A 23,042-nucleotide genomic window follows, 5' to 3' on the forward strand; every position below is an offset into this window, starting at 1 on the left:
AGTGACAATGCTGGATCCTTAACTCACTGATCCACAGGATAACTCCAGTAATATTTCTTTATTTCTCTCTCTGACTGATTTTTAAGAGTTTTTTCCCTTTGTTGTTGGTTTTCAACAATTTTACTGTGATGTACCTAGGTGTAGTTTTCTTAGTACTTATACTGCTTGCTGTTTTTGTTTGTTTGTCTTTTTGCCTTTTTGCCTTTTCTAGGGCCACTACCATGACATATGGAGGTTCCCAGGCTAGGGGTCTAATCGGAGTTGCAGCCGCCAGACTATGCCAGAGCCACAGCAACTCAGGGATCTGAGCTGTGTCTGCAACCTACACCACAGCTCACGGCAACGCTGGATCCTTAACCCACTGAGTGAGGCCAGGGATCGAACCCACAACCTCATGATTCCTAGTTGGATTCGTTAACCACTGAGCCACGACGGCAACTCCCTGTTTGTTTGTTTTTGATGCCCATTTGTCAACTGAAAAAAATGCACAATCTAAAAGTTGAGAGTTATGTTTTATTCGGTGGATAAAACTGAGGACTTAAGCCTGAGACACGGCATCTCAGATAATTCTGAGAGGCTGCTCTGACGAGGCAAGGGGGAGCAGGATACGTAAGGGATTTTTGTAACAAAAGACCATGCATTTGGAATCAAAAGATTACTATTAAAGAAAACCAGATATCTCAAGTTAAGGGATTTAGCGCTTTTCTGTGTATGGGAAGATGCAAAATCTGGGCTTGTTGAAATCATTCCTTAGATATGTACCTCAGCTATCTGGGGCCATTATCCTGTGTTTTCTCATCTGAGTCTCCTCAGGGTGCACTTTTGGAGGTGGCTATGATGTGATGACTTGATGGCTGAAACATCTATTGTTTACTGATATGGCAGGTAATATTTTTATTCCTACATCAGTTGTGGAAATTTATTGGCTGTCATCTCTTTGAAGATGGTATCTACCTCTTTTCCTTCTCTTGGAATTTTTATTACATGTGTATTAGATCTTTCTCCATGTATCTTATATCTCATGTTTTTTTCTGTAATACTGACTTTAAAAATGATACACACCAAAACTCTGTATTTCAATGTAGGTATGGTTTGTGTTTTTTATTTTTTTGTCTTTTTGCCTTTTTCTAGGGCCGCACCTGCAGCATATGGAGGTTCCTAAGGCTAGGGGTCTAATTGGAGCTGTAGCTGCCGGCCTATGCCAGAGCCACAGCAACACCAGATCTGAGCCGCATCTGCAACCTCCACCACAGCTCAAGGCAATGCCAGATCCTTAACCCACTGAGCAAGGCCAGGGATTGAACCTGCAACCTCATGGTTCCTAATAGGATTCGTTAACCACTGAGCCACGACTGGAACTCCTAGGTATGGTTTTTGATCTGTCTTCCAGTTTACTAAACTTCTCTTCAGCTGTCTCTCATTTACTGTTAAATTCTTTTAAGTTCTTTATTTCAGTTGAAGTTCTTTTCAGTTGTAGAATGTGTACTTTTTCTTTTGCTGAGGATCAACACGTAGTCATCTAAATTTCTTACATTTATGAATCACATATTTTGAAGTCCATATCTGATAACAATTGCTTTTACCTGTGATTTCTCTTAGTTTTCAGTTTTTTGTTCATGCCTTTTGGTGCACCAGGTAATTTCCAACTGGACACTAAGCATTCTGTAATACAATTTTTTGAGGAGTTCCCTTGTGGTGAAATGGTTTAACAATCCAGCATGGTCACTGCAGTGGTCCAGGTCACTGCTGTGGCACAGGTTCGATCTCTGGCCTAGGAACTTTCACATGCCACAGGCATGGACAAAATTTTTTTAAAAGATAATTGAGGCTCTGTATGCTTTTAATATATTAGTTCTTTAACTCCCTGCTACTTTGGTTTGATGTCCTCAAATACACACATGCACAAACACTTTAATATTTTTTCAGTTCTTATCTATGGGAGTGTTGATTTGTAAAACACTAGCCCACCATTACTGGAGGCAAAAATCTTTCAAAATCTACTTTTATTTTATTTTATTTATTTTATTTTATTTTTTATCTTTTGTCTTTTTAGGGCCTCATCCATGGCATATGGAGGTTCCCAGGCTAGGGGTCTAATCGGAACTGTAGCTGCCAGCCTATGCCACAGTCACAGCAACGCAGGGTCCGAGCTGCATCTGTGACCTACACCACAGCTCACAGCAACGCTGGATCCTTAACCCACTGAGTGAGGCCAGGGATCGAACCCACAACCTCATGGTTCCTAGTTGGATTAGTTTCTGATGTGCCAAGACAGGAACTCCCCAAATCTACTTTTAAAATACCAAATGCATAAGTCTTCCAACTTCAGCATAGGCAGCCTGGTATACTTGTGAGAACCTGTTCTGTGAAAGCCTAAATTATGTTTATGATTTTAAGAAATGCATCAGTTAAAACTCAAAGTTCCTGGCATTTGTTTATCTGCCAGTTTTACACTTCCTTTCATTGGTCCCACAGTCATCTTCGTCTGTGTAAGAAATACCTCAGCAGTCTCAAAGGTCATATTTGAACTCAGTGTTCAATGCAAAGATGTTACCAAGAAAACACAAGGTAAACATGTAGGGACCGTGATTGTTAAGCAATGTCACCTGGTCCCCAAGCTGTACATGGCTTTGGAGCTATTCTTTACACTTCAAATTCTGGTAGCGTCTGGTGTTTTGTAAGCTGGTACCTTTTCCTTGACTTTGTGATGGTTTCTTTTGTTATGGTGACCAACCAATTTTGAATCAGAGCTATGGCTTTGGAATGATGCATATGGAGGCTCAGACCTGCATCCTTTAAAATTCAGTTCCAGCCCTGAAAAGCAAAAAAAAAAAGAAAAAAAAATCATCTCCATTAAAAAGGGAGGCCTTGAGCCTTTTATCGTGTTGGAAATAGAGTTGAATCCTGCATTAAAGGAATTTCTTCACACAAACTGTAGGACTTGGTGTTAAGACAAAAAGGGCAAAAAGGGAAGAGCCCAACGGGCCTTTCTGAAAGAGCTACCCGTTAAAAGGTACAGTACAGTATGTTTTAAAGTGACAAGCCCAAGAGCTGAAAATGACTCTTTGATCTTTAAAAGGCTCATAAACAGGGGCAGTGCACTTGCAGACCTATATTTATGTATTCAAATATTGGGAGGAAATCCAAGGAGAGTCTCAGGACTGCAGGAGTTTGCAGCTTTGACAAAAAAGAGGCCAAGGGAGAGAGAAATTACATCAAACTTTTTACAGCGTGAAGCAAGCTTTCTTCCTTCCTTCTTAACCAATGAACTGGAATCTTGCTAAGGGCTTGTTTTTTCAAGTGGGACTTGAACCAGTCATTATGGAGATGTGAGGTATTTGTGAAGAAAGAAAGAGACAATTGAAACCAAAAGAAAGAATGTTTTGTTTCTGAATTAAATTTGTGGTTGTTGCCACCTTCTTTTATTTTGATGAAGAGTCTCCAACTATTTCCTACCCCCCTAGTGCCACCCATATATATATATATGGGTATTTTATATATATACACCCCCTTTGATATTGAAATGATTAAACATATCCGGAGAGTTAATCTATGGACAAGATGCCTACTCCCTCTGTTTAATGGAGCAACTAGAGACGGCTCCCTTCTGTTGTTTGAAGCCGTCCAGTTTGTGGTACATTGTTACAGCAACCCTAGGAAGTGACTATGCCTTCTGACATACGTTACTTGCTCATTTGTTGGGGTTCTGCCTCTCCCTTTAGGAGGGAAAGAACTCTGTAGTTTACTGCCATATAATGTATTTTTTCTTATTTTTTTGCAGCAGTACCCGCAGCATATGGGTGTTCCTGGGTTGGGGTCTAATCAGAGCTGCAGGTACAGGCCTACACTTTGGCCATGGCAATATGAGATCTGAGCCTCCTCTGCCATCTATGCTACAGCTTGCAGCAATGCTGGAACCTTAACTCACGGAGCCAGGCCAGGGATGAATCTGCATCCTCATGGATACTAGTTGAGTTCTTAACTAGCTGAGCCACAACGGCAACTCCTAGAATGCATTTTTGATGAAGTTAAGGTGTCTTATGATCCTTGCATCATTCATGAGTGATAAAAAATATTGATTTACAGTAAGATGCATGTTGTAATCTAGAGTAACCAAATAATATACGTGCCTGACAGTTGGGGGTTTTCTATTATTATTGTTGTAATTCAAGTGACTTAAGCTCTCTCTCTCTCTCACTTTTTAAATCTATTTATTTATTTATTTATTTACTTTAGGGCTGCCCTACAGCATATGGAAGTTCCCGGGCTAGGGGTCAAATCGGAGCTGCAGCTGAGGCCTACGCTACAGACACAGCAACACCAGATCTGAGCCACATCTTGGGGCAATGCGTGATCCTTAACACACTGAGTGAGGTCAGGGATCGAACCTGCATTCTCAGGGATACTAGTTGGGTTCTTAACCCCATGAGCCACAACAAGAACTCTTAGAATGTATTTTTGATGAAGGCAGCAGACAATGCAACTTTTAACTACCTGCAGAAACCCTCCATCATTGTTGAGGTGAAGGAAGAAAGTGGCCAAACACAATTATTTGTAGTAACAAATAATCGCACTTTGTGTGCATGTAAGACTTTTCATCTTCAAAACATTTTCAAGTCATTAATTAATCCTTACAACAGCATCAATGAAATGGAAATGAGGGAGAGTGTAAGGCATGAAAAATTTAATTACCAATGTTAAAATTTGGCACACAACTACCACTCCTCCTGCCTGAGGAAGTAAACACGTTTCATGCCATCGCCTCTCCCTCCGAGTAAAATGAGCAGGGAACTTAGTTCTGCAACATGTCAGGAAGGCAGCACGGCCATTCCTGAGAAACCCCAGTGGGTGGGAGAGGTATTTGGGCATCAGAGTGAGGGGAGGACTTGCTTACTTCAAAGTTCCTTTAGGACCTGAATCTAGGACTCTGAGACCTCACCTAGGAGGGTCATTGTTGTTGTTTTGTTTGCTTTTTATGGCCTCACCTGCAACATATGGAAGTTCCCAGGCTAGGGGTCCAATTAGAGCTGCAGCTGCCAGCCTACATCATAGTCACAACCATAGCAACACAAGATCCGAGCCGCCTCTGTCACCTACACTACAGCTCACAGCAATTCCAGATCCTTAACCCAATGAGTGAAGCCAGGGATCGAACCTGCCTCCTCATGGATACTAGTCAGGTACGTAACCTGCTCAGCCACAGCAGAACTCCAAGGTGGGCTGGTTTTGAACAAGGATGTGGAGAATCTGTCAGGGCAAAGACGAAACTCAGCCAATGGTGCCAAACCTAAAAAAAAATAAAAAAATAAAAATGAGAATTGATGGTGACCTCTTGCCATCCTGGGCCACATTTAGATACTCTGCTGAAGATTTTATCAACATCATCTGCAATCTCAGGGACGGAGGTGAAGGGAAACTTGACTTTGTACAAAGTGAGTCCAAAGTGACAGGAAACGTGGAGCGGCTTCTAGATCCCTGAACCTTTGGATCCTCTAGGCTGGAGGGGAGGAGTGGGGACACTCATGTCCTTATCAGAAGTGGGGGCTGCTCATCTCCTCTGGAGCAGAGAGCAGGGTTCATGCTAGGGGCCACCTGGCCTCTGTATCCCACAGGGCCTGCCACCTGCTGGAGGGTCTGGCTTTGTGCCCCAGTCAAGGGAGGAGCACATCGATACCCATTTCTTTTTTCTTTTTCTTTTGCTTTTTTTTTTTTTTTTTTTTTTGCTTTTTTAGGGCCACATTTGTGGCATATGGAGGTTCCCAGGCTAGGGGTCAAATTGGAGCAATAGCTGCAGGCCTACGCCACAGCCACAGCAATGTAGGGTCCAAGCCACATCTTCGACCTACACCACAGCTCACGGCAACACCAGATCCTTAACCCATTGAGCAAGGCCAGGGATCGATCCCTCAACCTCTTGGTTCCTAGTCAGATTTGTTTCTGCTACGCCATGATGGGAACTTCATGCTCTCTGCTTCTTAAATGTGGCCTGTGTGTAGTGAGTTCCTTCTGAGGAGTAAAGTATGGAAGGGGGAAATCAAAGGTAACTTTTCAGAGGAGATCCTGACAAATGCCACTTCTCACCAGTCAATCCGGTCAACCTCAACAATCATAAATATAGACCTTTGATATGATATGGTAAAAATAGCCTGGTACTTCTGTGATCTCCTTCCACAAACCTATAATCCTAGTCAAATCATGAGAGAAAACGGCAGAGAGTTCTGATTGAGAGGGCATCCTATGATATAGCTGACTAGTACATTTCAAAATTACCAAGATCCTCATAAACAAGGGAATTTGGAGAAAATGTCCCAGCCAAGAGAAGCCTAAGAAGCCACGACAATGAGATGTAAAGTAGGGTCCTGGGACAAAGAAAAGACTTTAGGCAAATACTAAGAATATCTGAAAAAAATATGGCCTTTAGTTATAGTTATCAATATTGACCCAGTAACTGTTGCAGAAGCACTATCCTTATGTTTAAGATGATAAAAACTGGGGAAATTCTGTGCTGGTGTTAGGGGGTGTGGGTTATTTGTTCTGTAAATCTAAGACTGTCCAAAACAATAGGGTTTATTTATTTATTTATTTATTTTTGTCCTTTTAGGGCCACACTCGTGGCCCGTGGAGGTTCCCAGGATAGGGGTCTAATTAGAGCTGTAGCCGCTGACCTACGCCACAGCCACAGCAACGCCAGATCTGAGCCGCGTTTTCGACCTATACCACAGTTCACGGCAATGCCAGATCCTTAACCCACTGAGTGAGGCAAGGGATTGAACCCGCAACCTCATGGTTTCTGGTCAGATTCATTTCCGATGCACCACAACAGGAACTCCCTAAACAATAGAGTTATTAATTAAAGAGAAATGAATGGAGGGCAGACTTGGGAAAGTGGGAGGACTCTGGCTGGGGCTGCCCCTCTGAATTCACGGGGTCTGCCTGACACACCCAGTTGTGCAGGGAAGGGGCTTTTAACCTGGAATCCTTCCCCGTCTTGAGCACTGGGTTGGGATGAACCATTTCTGTGGAAACCCTTTAGGCTCCACGCCCTTTTCCCCAGAAACTCTTACACAATCATTTCTCTCTTCTGCTTTGCACACTAGCAAGAAGCAGACATTATTTGAAGAGACAGACCATCTTTGAAGGTTTAGACAACTCTTGTATCATCAACAAATACCTAGCGGTGCTCAAAGCATCAATATGGAAGAGCACGGGGCCCTGGGCCAGACTGTGGGGGCTCATGCCACTGCTCCTCCAATAGCTATGGGATCCTGTGAATTGCTTAAACTGCACGGACCTCAGTCGCCTCATCTTCAAAATGGGGACAACAACAGGATCTCTCCCATGGAGCCATTGTCAGAACTGAGTCAGCTGACATACGTGAAGTACTTACACCGGAGCTGAGCTTGTAGTAGGCGCTTGAAAAAAACGTAGTTTTTTCTTCAGGCCAACATTCCTCCTCTGGAATATTCTGAGCACTTTGGAAGATCTCAAATCTCTCTGACACGAAAGTCTGGATTAAAAACCTTCTACAGACAGCAGTCAAGCATCTACCTGGCAAATTTCTATTTTCATCTTCCCAGCACGCAGCCTTGACCCTAGAAATCTAATTCAATAAAACCTTCTGAAAGAGCAATCTGGAGGTACCTGTCGACATAAAATTGTTTTGAACCAGTAATTCCTTTTAAATGTACAAAAATTCTAGCACAATGTCCTAAGATACATGCAAAAAACTCTTCTAACAGCAAGATATTATAAGCAACCTAGATGCCATCAATGAAGGGGTAAACTAGTACAAGCCTAAAATATCATACAGTGCAGTCATTAAAGAAAGAGCAATGTAGCTCTAAGTGGGATGATGTAGAAGGATGCACATCGTGTATTAAGAGAAAAAGCTGTGGAATGATGTGTATTATAAGATGTCTTTTTGCCTGGGTGTAGATTAAATATGCAACATATATTATGGATATAGAAAAATGTCTGGAATGGTGAACACAAAACAGTGACTAGAGGAGTTCCTGTCGTGGCTCAGTGGTTAACGAATCTGACTAGGAACCATGAGATTGCAGGTTTGATCCCTGGTCTTGCTCAGTGGGTTAAGGATCCAGCGTTGCTGTGAGCTGTGGTGTAGGTTGTAGATGCGGCTTGGATCCCAAGTTGCTGTGGCTTTGGTGTAGGCCGGTGGCTACAGCTCCGATTCGACCCCTAGCCTGGGAACCTCCATAGGCCATGGGAGTGGCCCAAGAAATTGCAAAAAACAAATTAACCAAAAAAAAAAAAGAAAAAAAAAACCAGTGACTAGAAACAGCAAGATATGGACTGAGCAAAGTGGAAGGCATTTTAACTTTTTATTTGATGTTGTTTACATGTTTAATAATGAATGGTATTGTGTGTGCATTTAACATTTATTGAGAATGTATTGTGTGCCAAGCACTTTTTAAAGTGTTTGATATGTATTAACTTTTTTTTTTCTTTTTATGGCTGCACTTGCATGATATAGAATTTCCTGGGCTATGGGATAAATTGGAGGTGCAGCTTGGGCCTACGCCACAGCCATGGCAACACAAGATCTGAGCCTCATCTGTGACCTATGCCAAAGCTTGTGGCAATGCCGGGTCCTTAATGTACTGAAGGAGGCCAGGGATCGAACCTGCATCCTCACAGAGACCATGTTGGGTCCTCAACCTGCTGAGCCACAGTGAGAAGTCCTGTGTTAGCTTTTTAAAATATCCTAACAAAGCAGTATTATCTCTATTTCACAGATGAGAAAAAGTAGGCCACTAGTTAGTTTACCTTGTTCCCTCGTGGGAAACAGAACTGGAACACAAACCCAGGGAGTCTGACTCCTGAGTCTATGCTTTCGGTGGCTCTGCTAGGCCCCCTTTCTGACAATGTGTATAACCTGATCCTTCCACCCACCTCCTACCTCTGCTCATTAGCCATTACCTCCTATGCCTGTCATTTCTTTTGATCCCACTTGCTTTGGTCCCAGACATCCCAAAGGTCCTTTAAGACCATGAGGTGGTGGTGAGAAGAAGTGGGAAGGGGTGGGTCCCTGGCTGGGAGGTGCTTTGGATCATACTGAACCTTGAGAAGGAAATACTAATACTACTTTGCACAGGGGTGGTGGTGTGGGAAGACCTTGTAGCCTCACTACTTAAGGCTGATGCCTGTAACTGACAGAAACGGAGGCAGGGAAGGGTGACCGACCTCAGGTTGAACATGTTCCCTTTCCACTTCGTGTTTGAAAATCCCATGTCTTTTTTTTTTTTTTTTTGCTTCTTTTCTAGGGTTGTACTTGCACAAGGAGGTTCCCAGGCTAGGGGTCAAATCAGAACTGCAGCTGCCAGTCTACGCCACAGCCACAGCAACAGGAGATCCAAGCCGAATCTGTGACCTACCTCACAGCTCAGGGCAACGCTGGTTCCTTAACCTACTGGGCGAGACCAGGGACTGCACCTGCATCCTCATGGATACTAGTTGGGTTCATCACTGCTGAGCTGTAATGGAACTCCTCTTATTTATTTATTTATTTATTTATTTATTTTTAACAAGCATTCATTCATGCTTCAGTGTTCCCTCATACCTGAAGAAGCAACCCCAGAGCGTGGGCTGTACCTAGGTGGTCAGGGAGGTTAAAGACTTTAGCTTGCAGACTATAAGCCTGGGAGCAGCTGCCTGTTGAAGGCAGTTTTCTGTGTGTCACGGCAGGAGTCAGGGGCTGACTTCATTCAGCTTCCCAACCCAGCAGCTTAGAGAAGGCAGCTCAGAGAAAGACGAAACCAGTGTGGTAGGGTGTATGTACTTGCCAAACTGTTTATTTGCCATTCACTAGGTATAATATTGGATTTACAGAAGAAACTGCGGTACAAAGAGAGTAAGGCTCCAATGGTCCCTGGGCAGCAGCAGTCCAGCTGCCCTGCACAGGCTGGGCACGGTGAATGCTCCTGGCAGAGGGGGTGGCCACTCCGACTAGGGGCAGTGGGCCATGCATGATGGGGTGCCTGCTCTCCTGCGCTATCTAGAAACGCGTTGGAGAGGGGCTTCTGGGGTGTGCTCTCATCACATATCTGGTTTAAAACTCAAGACTGGCAGCTCCCGTGCAGAGGGTGTTTGCTACATCAGTACCAGGGAGAAAGAAACCACACACCAATTTCCAGGATGCTTTGTGAACAGATCCAGTAACTGCTACACAAATAGACATGAGGCGGAGCCTCGTCAAGTATATGCATTTCCCAGTATTACTTTTTCAACAGATGTGTTATACTGTCATTTCAATTTGGAAGTTTATTTTTTTCCATTGATTTTTATACATCCAGAATAGCACAAAGAACCAACAGTTCTCTCTCTCTCTTTTTGTTTTTTGCACATTCATTTCCCCAGAACAAAAAGTGAACTTCTTTAAAAAAAAAATTGGAACCATGCTATTAACTCTTTACAAAAGTGAATAAAAAGTAGTTCATTTTTAAGTCTAAAATAAACAAAGTAGAAAGAAGCATTTTTTTTTGTCTACAGTATTTAGCAAACATAAGAAAAGGTCCTTAGAAACACACAAAAAATTGAAAAAATTATTACAGGTATTAACAATATTTTATAACGAAGCTTAAAATCTATTTACATACATAAATACAATTAACTTTGTTGATGCAACTCTTCTGGAAGGGGAAAAAAATGCCAAATGATCAGCCTCATCAATACTGATCTGGCTAAAGGGAGGGGAAAATTCCAAACAAAGAAACAGACAAACGAAAAATCCCAAACAATTGTACACTGCAGGTAAACAAAAAGGCATTTTGTTCAGAAGTAAAAAATGCTTTCTGATATCACTGTTCTACCGATTTCTCATGTATGAAAGACCCCAAACATGTCATTCCCCAGAAAACAAAAAACACCCAAACCAAAAATCTCCAGGACAGAATGTCCCAAGGAAACAGGTATTTCAAGACAGAAATCTGCAATCCTAAATTGCAGGACATTTGAGTGAAACCATTCATTTCCTTTCTAATCAGAGCATTTCTGTTTATCTGCACAGAAACCCTAGGCAGCAGAAAGACTGTCTGTTAACTCACTGATGGTAATTTGCCCAGGAAGATTTCTATTGCTGTACTCGGACAGCAAGCAGATCCCAAATGGTTGGCAATGTCTCTGTTCTGCTGGAAGAAACCCCTACACAGGAGAAAGGCTGACTCACTATGTTCCTTTCTATAAAGGGAGGAAAAGTGCAGCTTCGCCTATCTGGTGTTTGGTGTGCTATCTCCTTTTACAAAGCTAGAATAAACGAGGGAAGAGGTGGGATTTGGAGGAGGGAGGGGAAGAGAGAGAGAGGGTGATATTGGGGGGCAGAGAGGGAAAGAAATACAAGTATCTGTAGATAGAAAAAAAAAAGAACCGAAATATGGGTCTATGTTGAAATTATAAACAAAGATATGAACAAGCAGTAGAGATGGCTGTAATCTTTCTTCTCCTGGACCTATGCTCCCAGATACATCCAGTTATTACCTTGTTGTCTTGATAAAGGACCACCTTAATTTACTTGAAAGCAATAGAATGGAATTCCTCTGGGGGGAAAACATGTAAGTATGAGACCTATCTCCAGAACAACTAAGGTTTGGCTTTTTCCTTTTTTTCTGGAAAGATTAAATACTATCTATATATGCTGGTAACGGTCTGTGAAACTCTGAATGGCCAAACCCATGGGTCTACAACAAAGTGACAAGCCCTCCTCATACATGGCTTTGAGGTGAGGATTCAATGTGAGAGGCTATCTGATTTCCCTTGTAGGCATTAGGCTGATCCTGAGTTGGAAAATCTTCAGGTACCAGAATTGAACTGAAAAAATATACATTTTTTCTCCTTCATTTTTAAATCAATATTTTGTCAGGTCAGATAAGGCAATGCGCTGAAAAGAACTTTTAAGTTCAATTTGGGGTAAATGCGCTAATGGTCCTTTTCAGAAATTTAAAAAAAAAATTGAATTTACTGACATATAAGGGTAATTTTGCTGCAAAATGTAATATAGAATAAAACATGAAATTGAGTGGTGGAGGGAGACTTGTGTCTAAACTGAAAATAAATATATTCTGAGTTTCTCCAAGATCTGCTTTAGCTCTTTTCTAGATAAGAATGACCTGACCACACAAACTGCTTTACTCTTTAACTCTTACCAAAGTGCTACTGCATTTGTGTAAAACAAATAATCAATATATATATATAAGAAAACTCAAAAACAAGTTGTTTTAAATAAGACCAGCTGTTTTGCTGCCTGCAGCCAAAGATCTTTCTAATTTGAATCCTTAAATTTATAAAATAAAAATCAAACACTGTTCTGAAGTCCTGCTTTCAAATACTCTTCAGAGTTGACCTGAAATCGTTTCAACTAATTTAAGAGGTACATTAAATAACAACCAGATCATTTTGAGCACGCACGTCAAAATCAGCAGTTAGTATTCATGAGTTGTACAACAACTGCATTCTGACCAAATCCTCCAATAAAAATAGTTCCATAAAATTTACAGTGACATTGGATATGTTTGAACTGTAGCCAAGGGCAGCAGTGACATGAGTCTTTCCCATCATGCTGATGCATGGGTAAAAGTGCACACATCCTACAGGGGAGGGTCTCAGCCTGGTGAGGGTAATGCAAAGATTGGTGGTTTAATGAGCAGCATGGGATGGGGTCCTGCATGGGTAGGACAATGTTCTCCCACATGGCTCCACTGAGGCACACAGAGGGGATGTGGCTTTTTCAGGGCTGCTTCTGGGCCCACCCTATGAAAACTGAGCTGGAGACCTTTGGCTATCAAAGGCATCCCGTTTAGTCCCTTTCACTCCCAGCCTTGGGGGACGGCCACAAGTTTTGTTCTGCAGCAGTGGACAGGTATTGTATCACAGAGGAATATTTTCTTGGAGCTATACAAAGTCTGAACTCTGAATTCAGATGATCTTCCCACCTCAGAACTGAACAGTTAAGGAACCCCTAAATTCATTCATTCCATTTCCATGTGGATACTGCTCCTCCTTACTTCGGATTTGTTTTGCTACAAAGCATGTCTGACATTATCAAGGGGCCATGGAGTGAACAAAACCCCCAGGCAGAAAATAAATCCTCTCCAGAGGTGCGATCATTGGCATTTACCTGAAACTTCTGGAACCGAATTTGACCTTCTCTGAAGGAGGGAGTCAGACATGAGACCCTTTGTTGAGCTTGGCAGAAAATTCCATAGTTCAGATCTTTGGAGTGACCCTCAGTATCTAAAAAGCCTACTAAAAAAAATCGCTGCATTAGCTACCAACTCGTTTGATTAACATTAAAGGGAGTTTAATGTAAACAATATTTAGATAACCAAGTGATCACATTACCCATTTTTTTTAACCTTCTTCAATGTGATACAATTAACTTTGGCTATTATCAAAAACAAAAAATGTAGTACTTGATATTCTTCCTCTTAATATAAGTACATTTAAATAATAAAAAAGTATCAACACATTAAGTAAGTGTCTAAACATCAAGATACATAAATATCTAGGGATTCCTTGTGGGAATACAGTAGTTGAAAATGACCCAAAGCTGTAGTTGTTTCTCAAAAAACAACTACACAAAAGTCCAAAAGAAAAGTTAAATAAAACTTACAGAAAAAGGAATCATATTTCTTTCATCTGTCAAAGCAAGAAAGAAGCAAGCTCAAATTTATATATATATATATAAAAATAAAACCACCCCAAATGCAAATATGCATTTTGCAATTTATAAGGTGCTGGAAGAAAAAATTAAAAATATGAATTAGATGCCAAACAGGATGAGTTGCATCCCCCGTCCCCCCTCCCCGAAAAAAAAAACAAAACCCCCAATTCCATACTCTTTGGAATAAACAACTTGGTTAAAAAGTCAAGGGTATAAAATCTTTCTTTTATTCACAGCATTGCTAAATCAGAAGCATTCACAGTTTCCCTCTGGGAATCTTCCTGTTTGCCATACAACGTGTCCACGGGTGATGAAGAGGACACCCTCAAGTTGCGTCAGGTTTGAAAAATCTGAGATGGGCCAAGAGCAACTGTGAACTGCAGACTTCGGAAGCACAGGCTGCCCGGAGGCTCCCAGCCCGGAAGTGAGATCACAGATCACGTTCACTGCGCGGCGCTCCCCGGGCCGGTGGCCTGGCCCACATGGTTTCTCCAGAACTCGAGGCTGGGCCGTGAGTAGGCGCTTCCGGGAGGACGCGCGGCGGGTGCGTGCGCAGCCTCAGTAGGGCCGCCATACGGCCTCTTCGAGGCGCGCGGCAGGCGCCATGTTGGTGGGGGAGTTGCTGTGGCTGCCCTCAGCCTCCACCACGTCGCTCTGGTTTGGGAGGCTGGGGTTGAGCAGTGCCGAGCCGGTGGAGGCGTTGGTGCAGGGCGGCAAGATGCGCGGCGGCGAGCGTTCGCCGCCTACCATGGAGAACTGGTAGGAGCCAGCTGACGCGCCGTAGTAGAGGTGGTAGGACGGCGAGCTGGCCTGGAACGGGCCGCCCTGTGCCTGCGACGAGCCGGGGTAGGGCGGTGGCAGGTACGTGTGATAGCGCGTGGCCGAGCTCATGGCCGACATGCCGATGCCGATGCCCGACGTGACGGGCGTCGGGGAGTAGGTGAAGGCGCCGGGGTAGTGCATGCGGGGGTCAGAGATGGAGGGCAGCGCGGGGAACTGGCGCGGGTCGCCAAAGGCCGTCAGGTCAGGTGCACCTGTGGGTGAGCGAGAAAATATCCTGAGCTGGCGATTCAGGGAAGCCACGCCTCTTACTCCGCCGGCCCGCCCTCAGGATTACCCAGGATGGACTGCTGCTTGCTGCCCAGGGAGCTGGTATGAGAGGACGGTAACATACAGCCTCGTGCAACCCGATATGGTGTGTGATATAATACAGTGTAGAAATAACATGCGTGATAGAGATATAATATTGGTGTAACTTCGAATTTGGCAAACCCACCTGCCAAGTCCACCTGCTAGCAATTTTCGTATGGCCCACAAGCTAAGAATGAGTTTTACTTTTCTTAAAATGGTTGCAAAAAGCAAAAAAAGATTTCCTGACGTGAAAATGATACGGAATTTAAATATCGATGTCCATAAAGTTTTATTGGAAACAGCCTCACTCATTCTTTTATGTATTATCTGTGACTGCTTTTGAGGTATCACTGCAGAGTTGAGTGGTCATGGTAGAGATTGGAGGGCCAGAAGGGCTCAGAAAGCCTAAAATATTTAGTATCTGGTCCTTTGCAGAAAAGAGCTTACCAGCTTTCTATATGATCAATATATTAATATGTTAATATTAATGTAAAATTTAATTTTTAACAATGTATAAGACGTATACAACACCTGAATTACTAATATAATGGATGCATTCATCGATTAATATCAGAATATATGCATAATATGTTGTCATAATGATAGTAATATATAATAATATAATACTATATATAATATTTAGGTTGAATCATAGGAAATTGCCATTTCTGTAGGCCTGGAATAGTTAAAAATTGGCAGTTTCCTATGATTGAACCCAGCGCATGCCCTAGCAGTGACCACCACATCACTCTTTTCTTCCTTATATCTATCTTCAGATCACTCCCACATCTTTAGAAATAGGATAGCCTTGATTTCACAGGGTTTTCTCTAATATATATTTCACTGATTTGTTAACAGGAGTGGCTCCAGGACCTTGATTGGTCTACTCTGTTTTTGTACATGTTGAAATTTTACCAGGAATGGCAAAACTTTGTCTATAAAACACATTGTTTTAGGATTATGGCATTTACAGTTTCACAGACCAGACTGACTTTGGCTGTCTTTTGTCTGTCTTTCTGCAGTTTTCTTTCTTTTCTTTTTTTTTTTAAATTATTTGTTATTATTTTTTTCCCACTGTACAGCAAGGGGGTCAGGTTATCCTTACATGTATACATTACAATTACATTTTTCCCCCAGCCTTTCTTCTGTTGCAACATGAGTATCTAGACAAAGTTCTCAATGCTATTCAGCAGGATCTCCTTGTAAATCTATTCTAAGTTGTGTCTGATATCTGCAGTTTTCTTAACCACGGGCTGCCAAAGTCCTGGGGGGTTTGGGTGCCAGGATGGGTTTCCTGTGTCCTGTAGATCAATTTCCTGACAGTGGCACTACTGATATTTGGGGCCAGACTTGCTGTGGCAGTGGGGGGGCTGTCCAGTGCATTGTGGGATGTTTGGCAGCATCCTTGGCCTTTGCCCACCAGATGTCAGTAGTGCCGTCACTCCCCCCATTGTGACAACCAACAAGGTCTCCAGACTTTCCAGCTGTTCTGGTGGTAGGGGTGAGGGGAGCAAAAATACCCCCACGGAGACCTACCACTGTGGATGTAGGATGGTGTCCTGGGGTAGTTTCTGTTCCTCAGAATTAATTATTCATTAAATGACCAGGCCAGGACTATAGTCTTTACGTCAGCAACAAAACAACAGAGACAAGAATGTTTTAAAATTTATAAGTTCTCAAGTCAACATAGAAAATAACTCCAAGCTCAGGATGGCATGTGGCCTGTGTCCTTTTGTGTATAGGCCCACAGAGAAACTTGATGGAGCCAAGAGCTAGCTCTGAAAGGAAAGCTACCGGGTGAATTAATCTCTTTTTGGAAGGCATCGGCTGTTGATCAACTTCCTCATATTTCAAGTCTGTTATTCCAGCAGGGAGAGCTAGTGTTCTCTCTCTCTCTGTCTCTCTCTCATCTCTCCTCTCTCCCTCCCTCTCCTCAGCCTTCCTTCCCTCCAAATGAACTCCTCTGTAAATTTGGGGTGCATGTGATGAGGGGATATACTCCTCATCAAAAAGGTAATTAAAGTTTACAGAAACAACCGAAGTCTGCGGCAGATCTCTCCACTAATGAGGAAACCAGGAGTCTGACTTTCAAACAAACACTCCTGTTAATCTTTTCAAAGCAAGTCAGACATGTGGGTAGGGGAAAAAGTTGTAAACTGACAGTGGTTCTAGGGCCGCCCTTCCACGGACACTCTCTAGCTCATCCTGAAGCCAGGCCGCACCTCGTTCCACAGGGTTCGTCCCTGCCCACTGGGGCCGTCTGTGAGCAAGCCCCTGTCACTTGTTTTTGCTCACACAGAGAGCCATGACATGCTTGAGAGTTAACAGGAAGCTTTACTCCATTTTTCCAGTTAGGATTTCTATAGTCCAGGGAGAAGCCGAGGTAGGAGGAAAAGCATTAGGCAAACACAATTTGTTGTCATCTGATGCAATATTCCGGACACAAATAAATGACTCCACCCATTATTCCTCTTGCTTCATTTGCCCTGAGACAAAAAGGTGAATCCACTGGAAAATGAATGAAAGGTCACCCTGTTTCACGACGGTGTCTGGACATGCTCTGCCAGTCTGTTCCAACCACTACATGGTAACCTGGTGATGGCAGCAAGTTACTGGAATCCTGAGTGAGTCCGTGGTTTGTCACGGACATAAGTAATGGAATGATGTGACAGTCTCAGCTGTCAGGGGAAAATAGCTCTTTCACTTGTGGGCACAGTATCTGTAAGATCTTAGATGTTGCCTGTGATGATTCTTCTGTCTGCACTGTACCAGTGTCACACTACAAAAGACCATCCATTTGGTCTAATTATCCTTTATATATATATTTTGATAACAGAATAGCTTCGGCCCTCTAGATAGGCTCAGACTCAATATACCTATTCACCTATTTGTTTTCATTTTTATGTCCAATTGGACTCCCCCTACCAAGCCCCACCAGTCACGCACAGTTCACCCACCCTGCCTTAGCTCGTTTGTCCTTTTGGCTGGCTTGGTGCCCCCTTACTCAGTGGTAGTGTTGGCAGAGATGGGGACCCCTCATATTCCCAGGGAGCTTTTAAAAAGTAGGAAATCTGGGGATTAGGCGGTTCAGGCATTTTAGTTGGGATTGTTTCCCCACCAATGGGGCTAAATATTTGCCATGGCAGCTCAAGTCTTCCTTCTGCAGCTCGATGTGGATGAAAGCAGACCCACTCTGGGCCCCTCCCACTGCCCCCAAAGGATTAAACAGCCTGAGCAGATAATGGCTGCCTTAAAAGGATCTTTTGCATGACTCAGATTAATGCATGCTGTCTGTCGCCCAGGTTGGCAGCTAAACATTATTTAAAAAGAAAAAAAGAAAAGAAAACCTCCAGATGACAACTCTTTTCAGACAAGGTGTGGAGTCTGTCTACAAAGGGAAGAGAAAGAGACAGAGCACAGGTCCCTCCTGCAAAAGGAAGCCCAGGTGGGGCTGGGGGGTGGATTCAGAGAAAGCTGGCTCAGAGCTGTGCAGGCTCTCAAAGCTGGCCGCCAGGCAGCCACTTTTCTTTTAAGTATCCCAACCCCCTCCTGCCCCCAGGCGGATGACAACACTTTTCAGGCCTGGGCTTCAGGCTTGGTTTCTCAGAGGGAGAGCTGCCAAGTTGAAGAGCAGTCTCCCATGCTGTTCTCTGCCACCGGTGAAAGCACCTCTGGAATTCTCCCGGGCCCACCCTCCAAGACAGTGCAGGGTCATGCTTGGATGCTGAAATGGGCCGCCTTGGTTTTTATCTACTTCACACCCTCATGCTATAAAACACCCTTCTATTACTCCCTGGCTAACTGAAGTCCAGACTATTCCCAAGTGTAGCTGTGAGAGGTGATTTGAGAGTGCACATGCAATGTCCCTGTGGAAAGAGAAGCCCCCCTTACATCTGAACTGGTCAGTTGGAGCAGCTAGAGTTCTTGGATTTAAGGTGCCCACTGTCTTGGGTGCAGACCAACTCAAAAGACTTCCACAATAAATTCGAAGGGACACACACACAGCAGGGACATTTCCAAGGAAAAGAGTAATTGCTTCAGAGGTAGACCATCGCCAATGGGCTGAGCAGCACCACCAAGAAGAAGAATCAATACGAGATGACAAATGCCTTTGGAATCAGACCAGTCCTGAGGGAACAAAGCTTCTAAAACAACAAGCTGAATGGACTTCATTAATTCCTATCCTGTCCCTTAACTCCTTGGCCCAGCAGGTGCCATGAAATTCTTGGCATCCATGGCTGAAAATAACATGGAAACCGGGCAACTAAGTTGACTTTCCTGTTTCACTACAGTGCAAAAGTATATGTGAAGGCAGTTCTCAAGTCGGGGGCAGTGTTAGTCCTCAGGATGCTTGGCAATGCCAGATGATTTTTGGTTGTCATGACGGGGGCGTGTTCCTGGCATCTAGAGGCCACAGACATTGATGAAGGTCCTGCAGTGTACAGGACTTCCCCCTACAGTAAAGAATGATCTGGCCAGTGGTGCTGCTGTTGAGAAGCTGAGAGGTATTCTCTGACTCAGAAGCTAACGCATTTGGTGAAATCTCAAGTAATCACAGTTGTGCACAAAACACAATGTGGCTCAACACTTAAAATGGCAGACATGGTGCCTTTGCCCCCTTGCCGCCCCCTAATCTGCTATAATCTGATGCCAAGAGCTGAAAAGCAAAAACAGCCACCCTCCCCCAACCTACAAGCAGTGTGTTTGCCGGTTTCCTAATGCTGAAGTTCTCTGAAGTATTTTCACTTTGGTCCAGCTCCAGTTTCAAAGCCCCAAACAGGGAGTTGCTTCTTTTGCTTTCAACAAAGGAATTTTTCTGTGTAACTCTGATTTCCCTGCCCATAAGCAAAGGTGAGTGCTAAGCCCAAAGGTCTCATAGGTTAAATGACTAATATTTAATGAGCTCGTATTAACAACAATTATATGCCAACCACGACACCTGAGCTTTCCAGTCTGTTCCTCTAACCCGGTATGAGCAGCTCTTCTTTGAGGTGTCCCATCGGGATAGATCTGCTTCCTTTCCACACGTAGCCCAGCACGCTGTTCATATGACTTCTAACAGCTCTCCACCATCCGAGTTCTAGAAGCTCACTGCTTTGGCCTTTTGTATTTTTGTCTTTTTTTAGGGCCATACCCATGGCATGTGGAAGTTTCCAGGCTAGGGGTCGAATCGGAGCTATAGCTGCCAGCCTACGCCACAGCCACAGCCACCCCAGATCTCAGCCGCATCTTTGACCTACACCACAGCTCACAGCAACACCAGATCCTTAACCCACGGAGGGAGGCCAGGGATCGAACCCATGTCCTCATGGATACTAGTCAGGTTTGTTACAACTGAGCCACTTGACGGGAACTCACATTTTGTATTATTGACCCTTGAGGTGCCACCCTCGCCTGCCAAATGTAAGCACCCCCAAAATGCCTGAGGAATCCACTTTTTCCAAGCCACTTCTACCTCCACATCCATAACCTCTGTCTCTGGGTGTCAAGGAAAATCAGCACGTGGGTCTGAGACTGTGACAGACAACTCTGTCTTTAGACCATATTGTATCCAATTAAAAATGACTGCTTCTCCCTTCATGCACCTCCTTTGGTCTCCAGAACCTTCCACTGCAGCTGGACTTGGAAGAGTGTGTTTTCTGTTTTTTTCTTTTTTTTTGGCTACGGGATACAGTGGCTTGAGGTGGAATCTCAGTTGCCAGACCAAGGACTGAACCCAGGCAGCAGTAGTGAAATGCCGAGTCCTAACCACTAGACCACTGGGCAACTCCCCAAAGAGTGTGTTTTCAAGCAGCTTACTTGAGAGTCGACTGGAAAGCTCTGCAGAGAGAGTTGTCATGCCGCTGGCCCGTCCAGGCGAGATGGGAGTTGCTGGGTGGACAGAAGGAGAGGCAATGGATCCCAGGTATTGGTAGGACTGATCGTAGGACCATGGTGGGGATGGCTGGATCTGCCTTGTGTCTGCAGAGAGTCAGGGAAGTCAGTTATATGTAGAGGGAGGCAAGATTTAAAACAGTAAACTCTTTTAATTAAAAACCAGCTACTTTCTTTCCTTTTTCTGCTGCACCTGTGGCATATGGAAGTTCCCAGGCCGGCGGTTGAATCTGAGCTGCAGCTGTGGCAATGACAGATCATTAACCCCCTGTGCCATAGCAGGAACTCCAAAAACCAGCTATTTTTGTTTAAATCTGACACATGTCTGTGGCCTGTTTACCAGTGTTAAATCTGCCTACTTAAGTCCAGGTATTTGCTTTTGATGATTTTTTTCCCAAAATGATACTGAAATATAGGGGTTTGTTTTGATTCTTAAAGATTGTCCTCTGATAGCTGTTCCTCCCAAAGGTGTTATTTAGTCATACTAATCATGATGCGAGCAGCTGATTATGCTTTCCAGGTAGAAGTGTTAATGTTCAAACTGGTGACCTACAGCAGGTGTTGACTGCCCAACTTCAGCTTTACCAGTAATTACAGCTATGATTATCAGGTGATCACCTGTCTCTCCCGGTAAGCAAAAAAGAACGCAGGAGTTTTGGTACCTTTGGCAGAAAAAAATTCCATGGCTTTTAAATATTTTCTATTCAGGTTAACTCTCTCCCAAGGATAACTGAAAAGAAAGTCTGGCTGGGAAACTGGCCATGAAGCCTGATGACTAGCTCACGAGCCCGGCTGTGCAGAGCTGACTCTAGAAACCCGTACTAACAGAGGTGTCTTGCATTTTTTCAAGACCCGAAGTTTGCAACTTTCAAAAGGCAGAATGTTGAGCAAGTATTTTATAGATTGCTGTTAAAAGACACCTGGGATAGAGAAGAGACAAAAGTCTGACTTCAGAAGATTTAGGTAGAAAGGATTTTGTAAATTTGACTCCAGAATTCATAGGAGTCTTATGTTTTCAAAAGCATCGTACTGTTTGCAGATGAAAAGGAGGAGGAAAAAACCCACCCCTCTATTCTTAGGCAAAATGTGTAAGAAAATTTCAAATGATCACTGTCCCACCATGAGATAGTTTTGTTAATGTTTATCTTGTTTTTGTTTTCTTTTAAGTTTTTGTTAATGTTAATCTTAGGACTAAACATTCATTTTCTCTTTGTGTCCCACCTTTGTGGACAAAGGTGACAGCAAACTACACTAACTCCCAAGGGTCTTCGTAGCCAGGGCTTCATGATGCTGGGAGTAAAGATAGAGCACAGCTTCTTAGGAAAATACCAGTTGTAAGTTTTGTGTATGTCGTGACATGAACAAGTGAGTTATTCCGACTTGTTATATCTCTGCTCCCTCTGGGGCTCTTGACTTCCAGCGGCTACCCTTTACCTAGCCTCTGATCTCTTGGAAGTTGTCGCAGTGGAGAACACAATCAAGCATTTGATAAACCGTCTTCCTTCTTATTCTTCCCCTGACAGCCCTCTCCCTGGTTTCTCTCATACTCATCTCTTTGTTTTCTTTAAAGTAACTGACTTTTAATTTTGAAAAACCTGGGGGAAATATTTTTAACTTAGAATCCTTGAGATCTAATATTAAAGAAAGGTCTTCACTTCCTTCTGAATTTTAGACATGAGGGGTGGCAAGGAATAAAGAGCTGGCCCATTCTGGACTCGGTGAAAAATAAGTGTTCAACTACAGAGATCCTGCATTATCCTACAGCTAACTGTTTCCAATAACTGAAAGCAAATTGAAATAGCAGATTCTTCAATATTGCCACATTGCTACAAGTATTTTGTGCCAAGAGAAAATAAAAAATCATATACGCAGATGTTTACTATGAAACATGTATATGTCCTGGATATACATATTTACTGAGTCTGTAGTACTCAAATATTTTAATCATTTAAAAAGCAAACAAAAGAAGTTTTATAATTGTCATAAAGCCCTCTGGGTGTGTAATTCATGCCCTGTTGTGTAGACAGCCCAGCACCCCTAGCCCCATGTCTAAAACCACAGTAAGCATAAAGTATTATGCCATGATTCATGCTCTGTCATGTTTTACTGTAGTGAAAAAGTTGTGCTAGGCTTTTCTAAACTCATAATTAAACCATGCAAACGTTGCATAATGTTTCACAGCCTTTTAAAAATATGCTTTGGTAAAATGATCTTTATGATTAAAGTCCAGGTTCTATGACTTTTTTTTTTAACACAGGGTTTTAAATTCCAGCATCTTCTTACTCCACCCCACAACTCAGCCTTTTGGTGCTAGAGGGGTGACAGCACTAAAAACCCGGCTGTCCTCCTTTAAGCAGTTTTC

General features: G+C 43.3%; 1 protein-coding gene across 3 annotated transcripts in view; it reads right to left on the reverse strand.

Moving 5' to 3' along the window:
• Positions 1 to 9,785: 9,785 nt before the first annotated feature.
• Positions 9,786 to 23,042, reverse strand: part of RUNX1 (RUNX family transcription factor 1) — a 263,065-nt gene continuing 249,808 nt past the window's right edge. For 2 of the 3 annotated variants that reach the window (XM_047796053.1, XM_047796038.1), the window contains 2 exons: positions 20,606 to 20,767; positions 9,786 to 14,709 (listed from right to left, as the gene is read on the reverse strand). In XM_047796053.1, the coding sequence (XP_047652009.1) occupies positions 14,234 to 14,709; positions 20,606 to 20,767 (638 nt within the window). In that variant the 3' untranslated portion in view covers positions 9,786 to 14,233. The remainder of the gene's footprint in view (positions 14,710 to 20,605; positions 20,768 to 23,042) is intronic. The other variant, XM_047796044.1, reaches the window with a different exon arrangement.

Source organism: Phacochoerus africanus, chromosome 1 (assembly GCF_016906955.1).
Source record: "Phacochoerus africanus isolate WHEZ1 chromosome 1, ROS_Pafr_v1, whole genome shotgun sequence".
Taxonomy (NCBI): domain Eukaryota; kingdom Metazoa; phylum Chordata; class Mammalia; order Artiodactyla; family Suidae; genus Phacochoerus; species Phacochoerus africanus.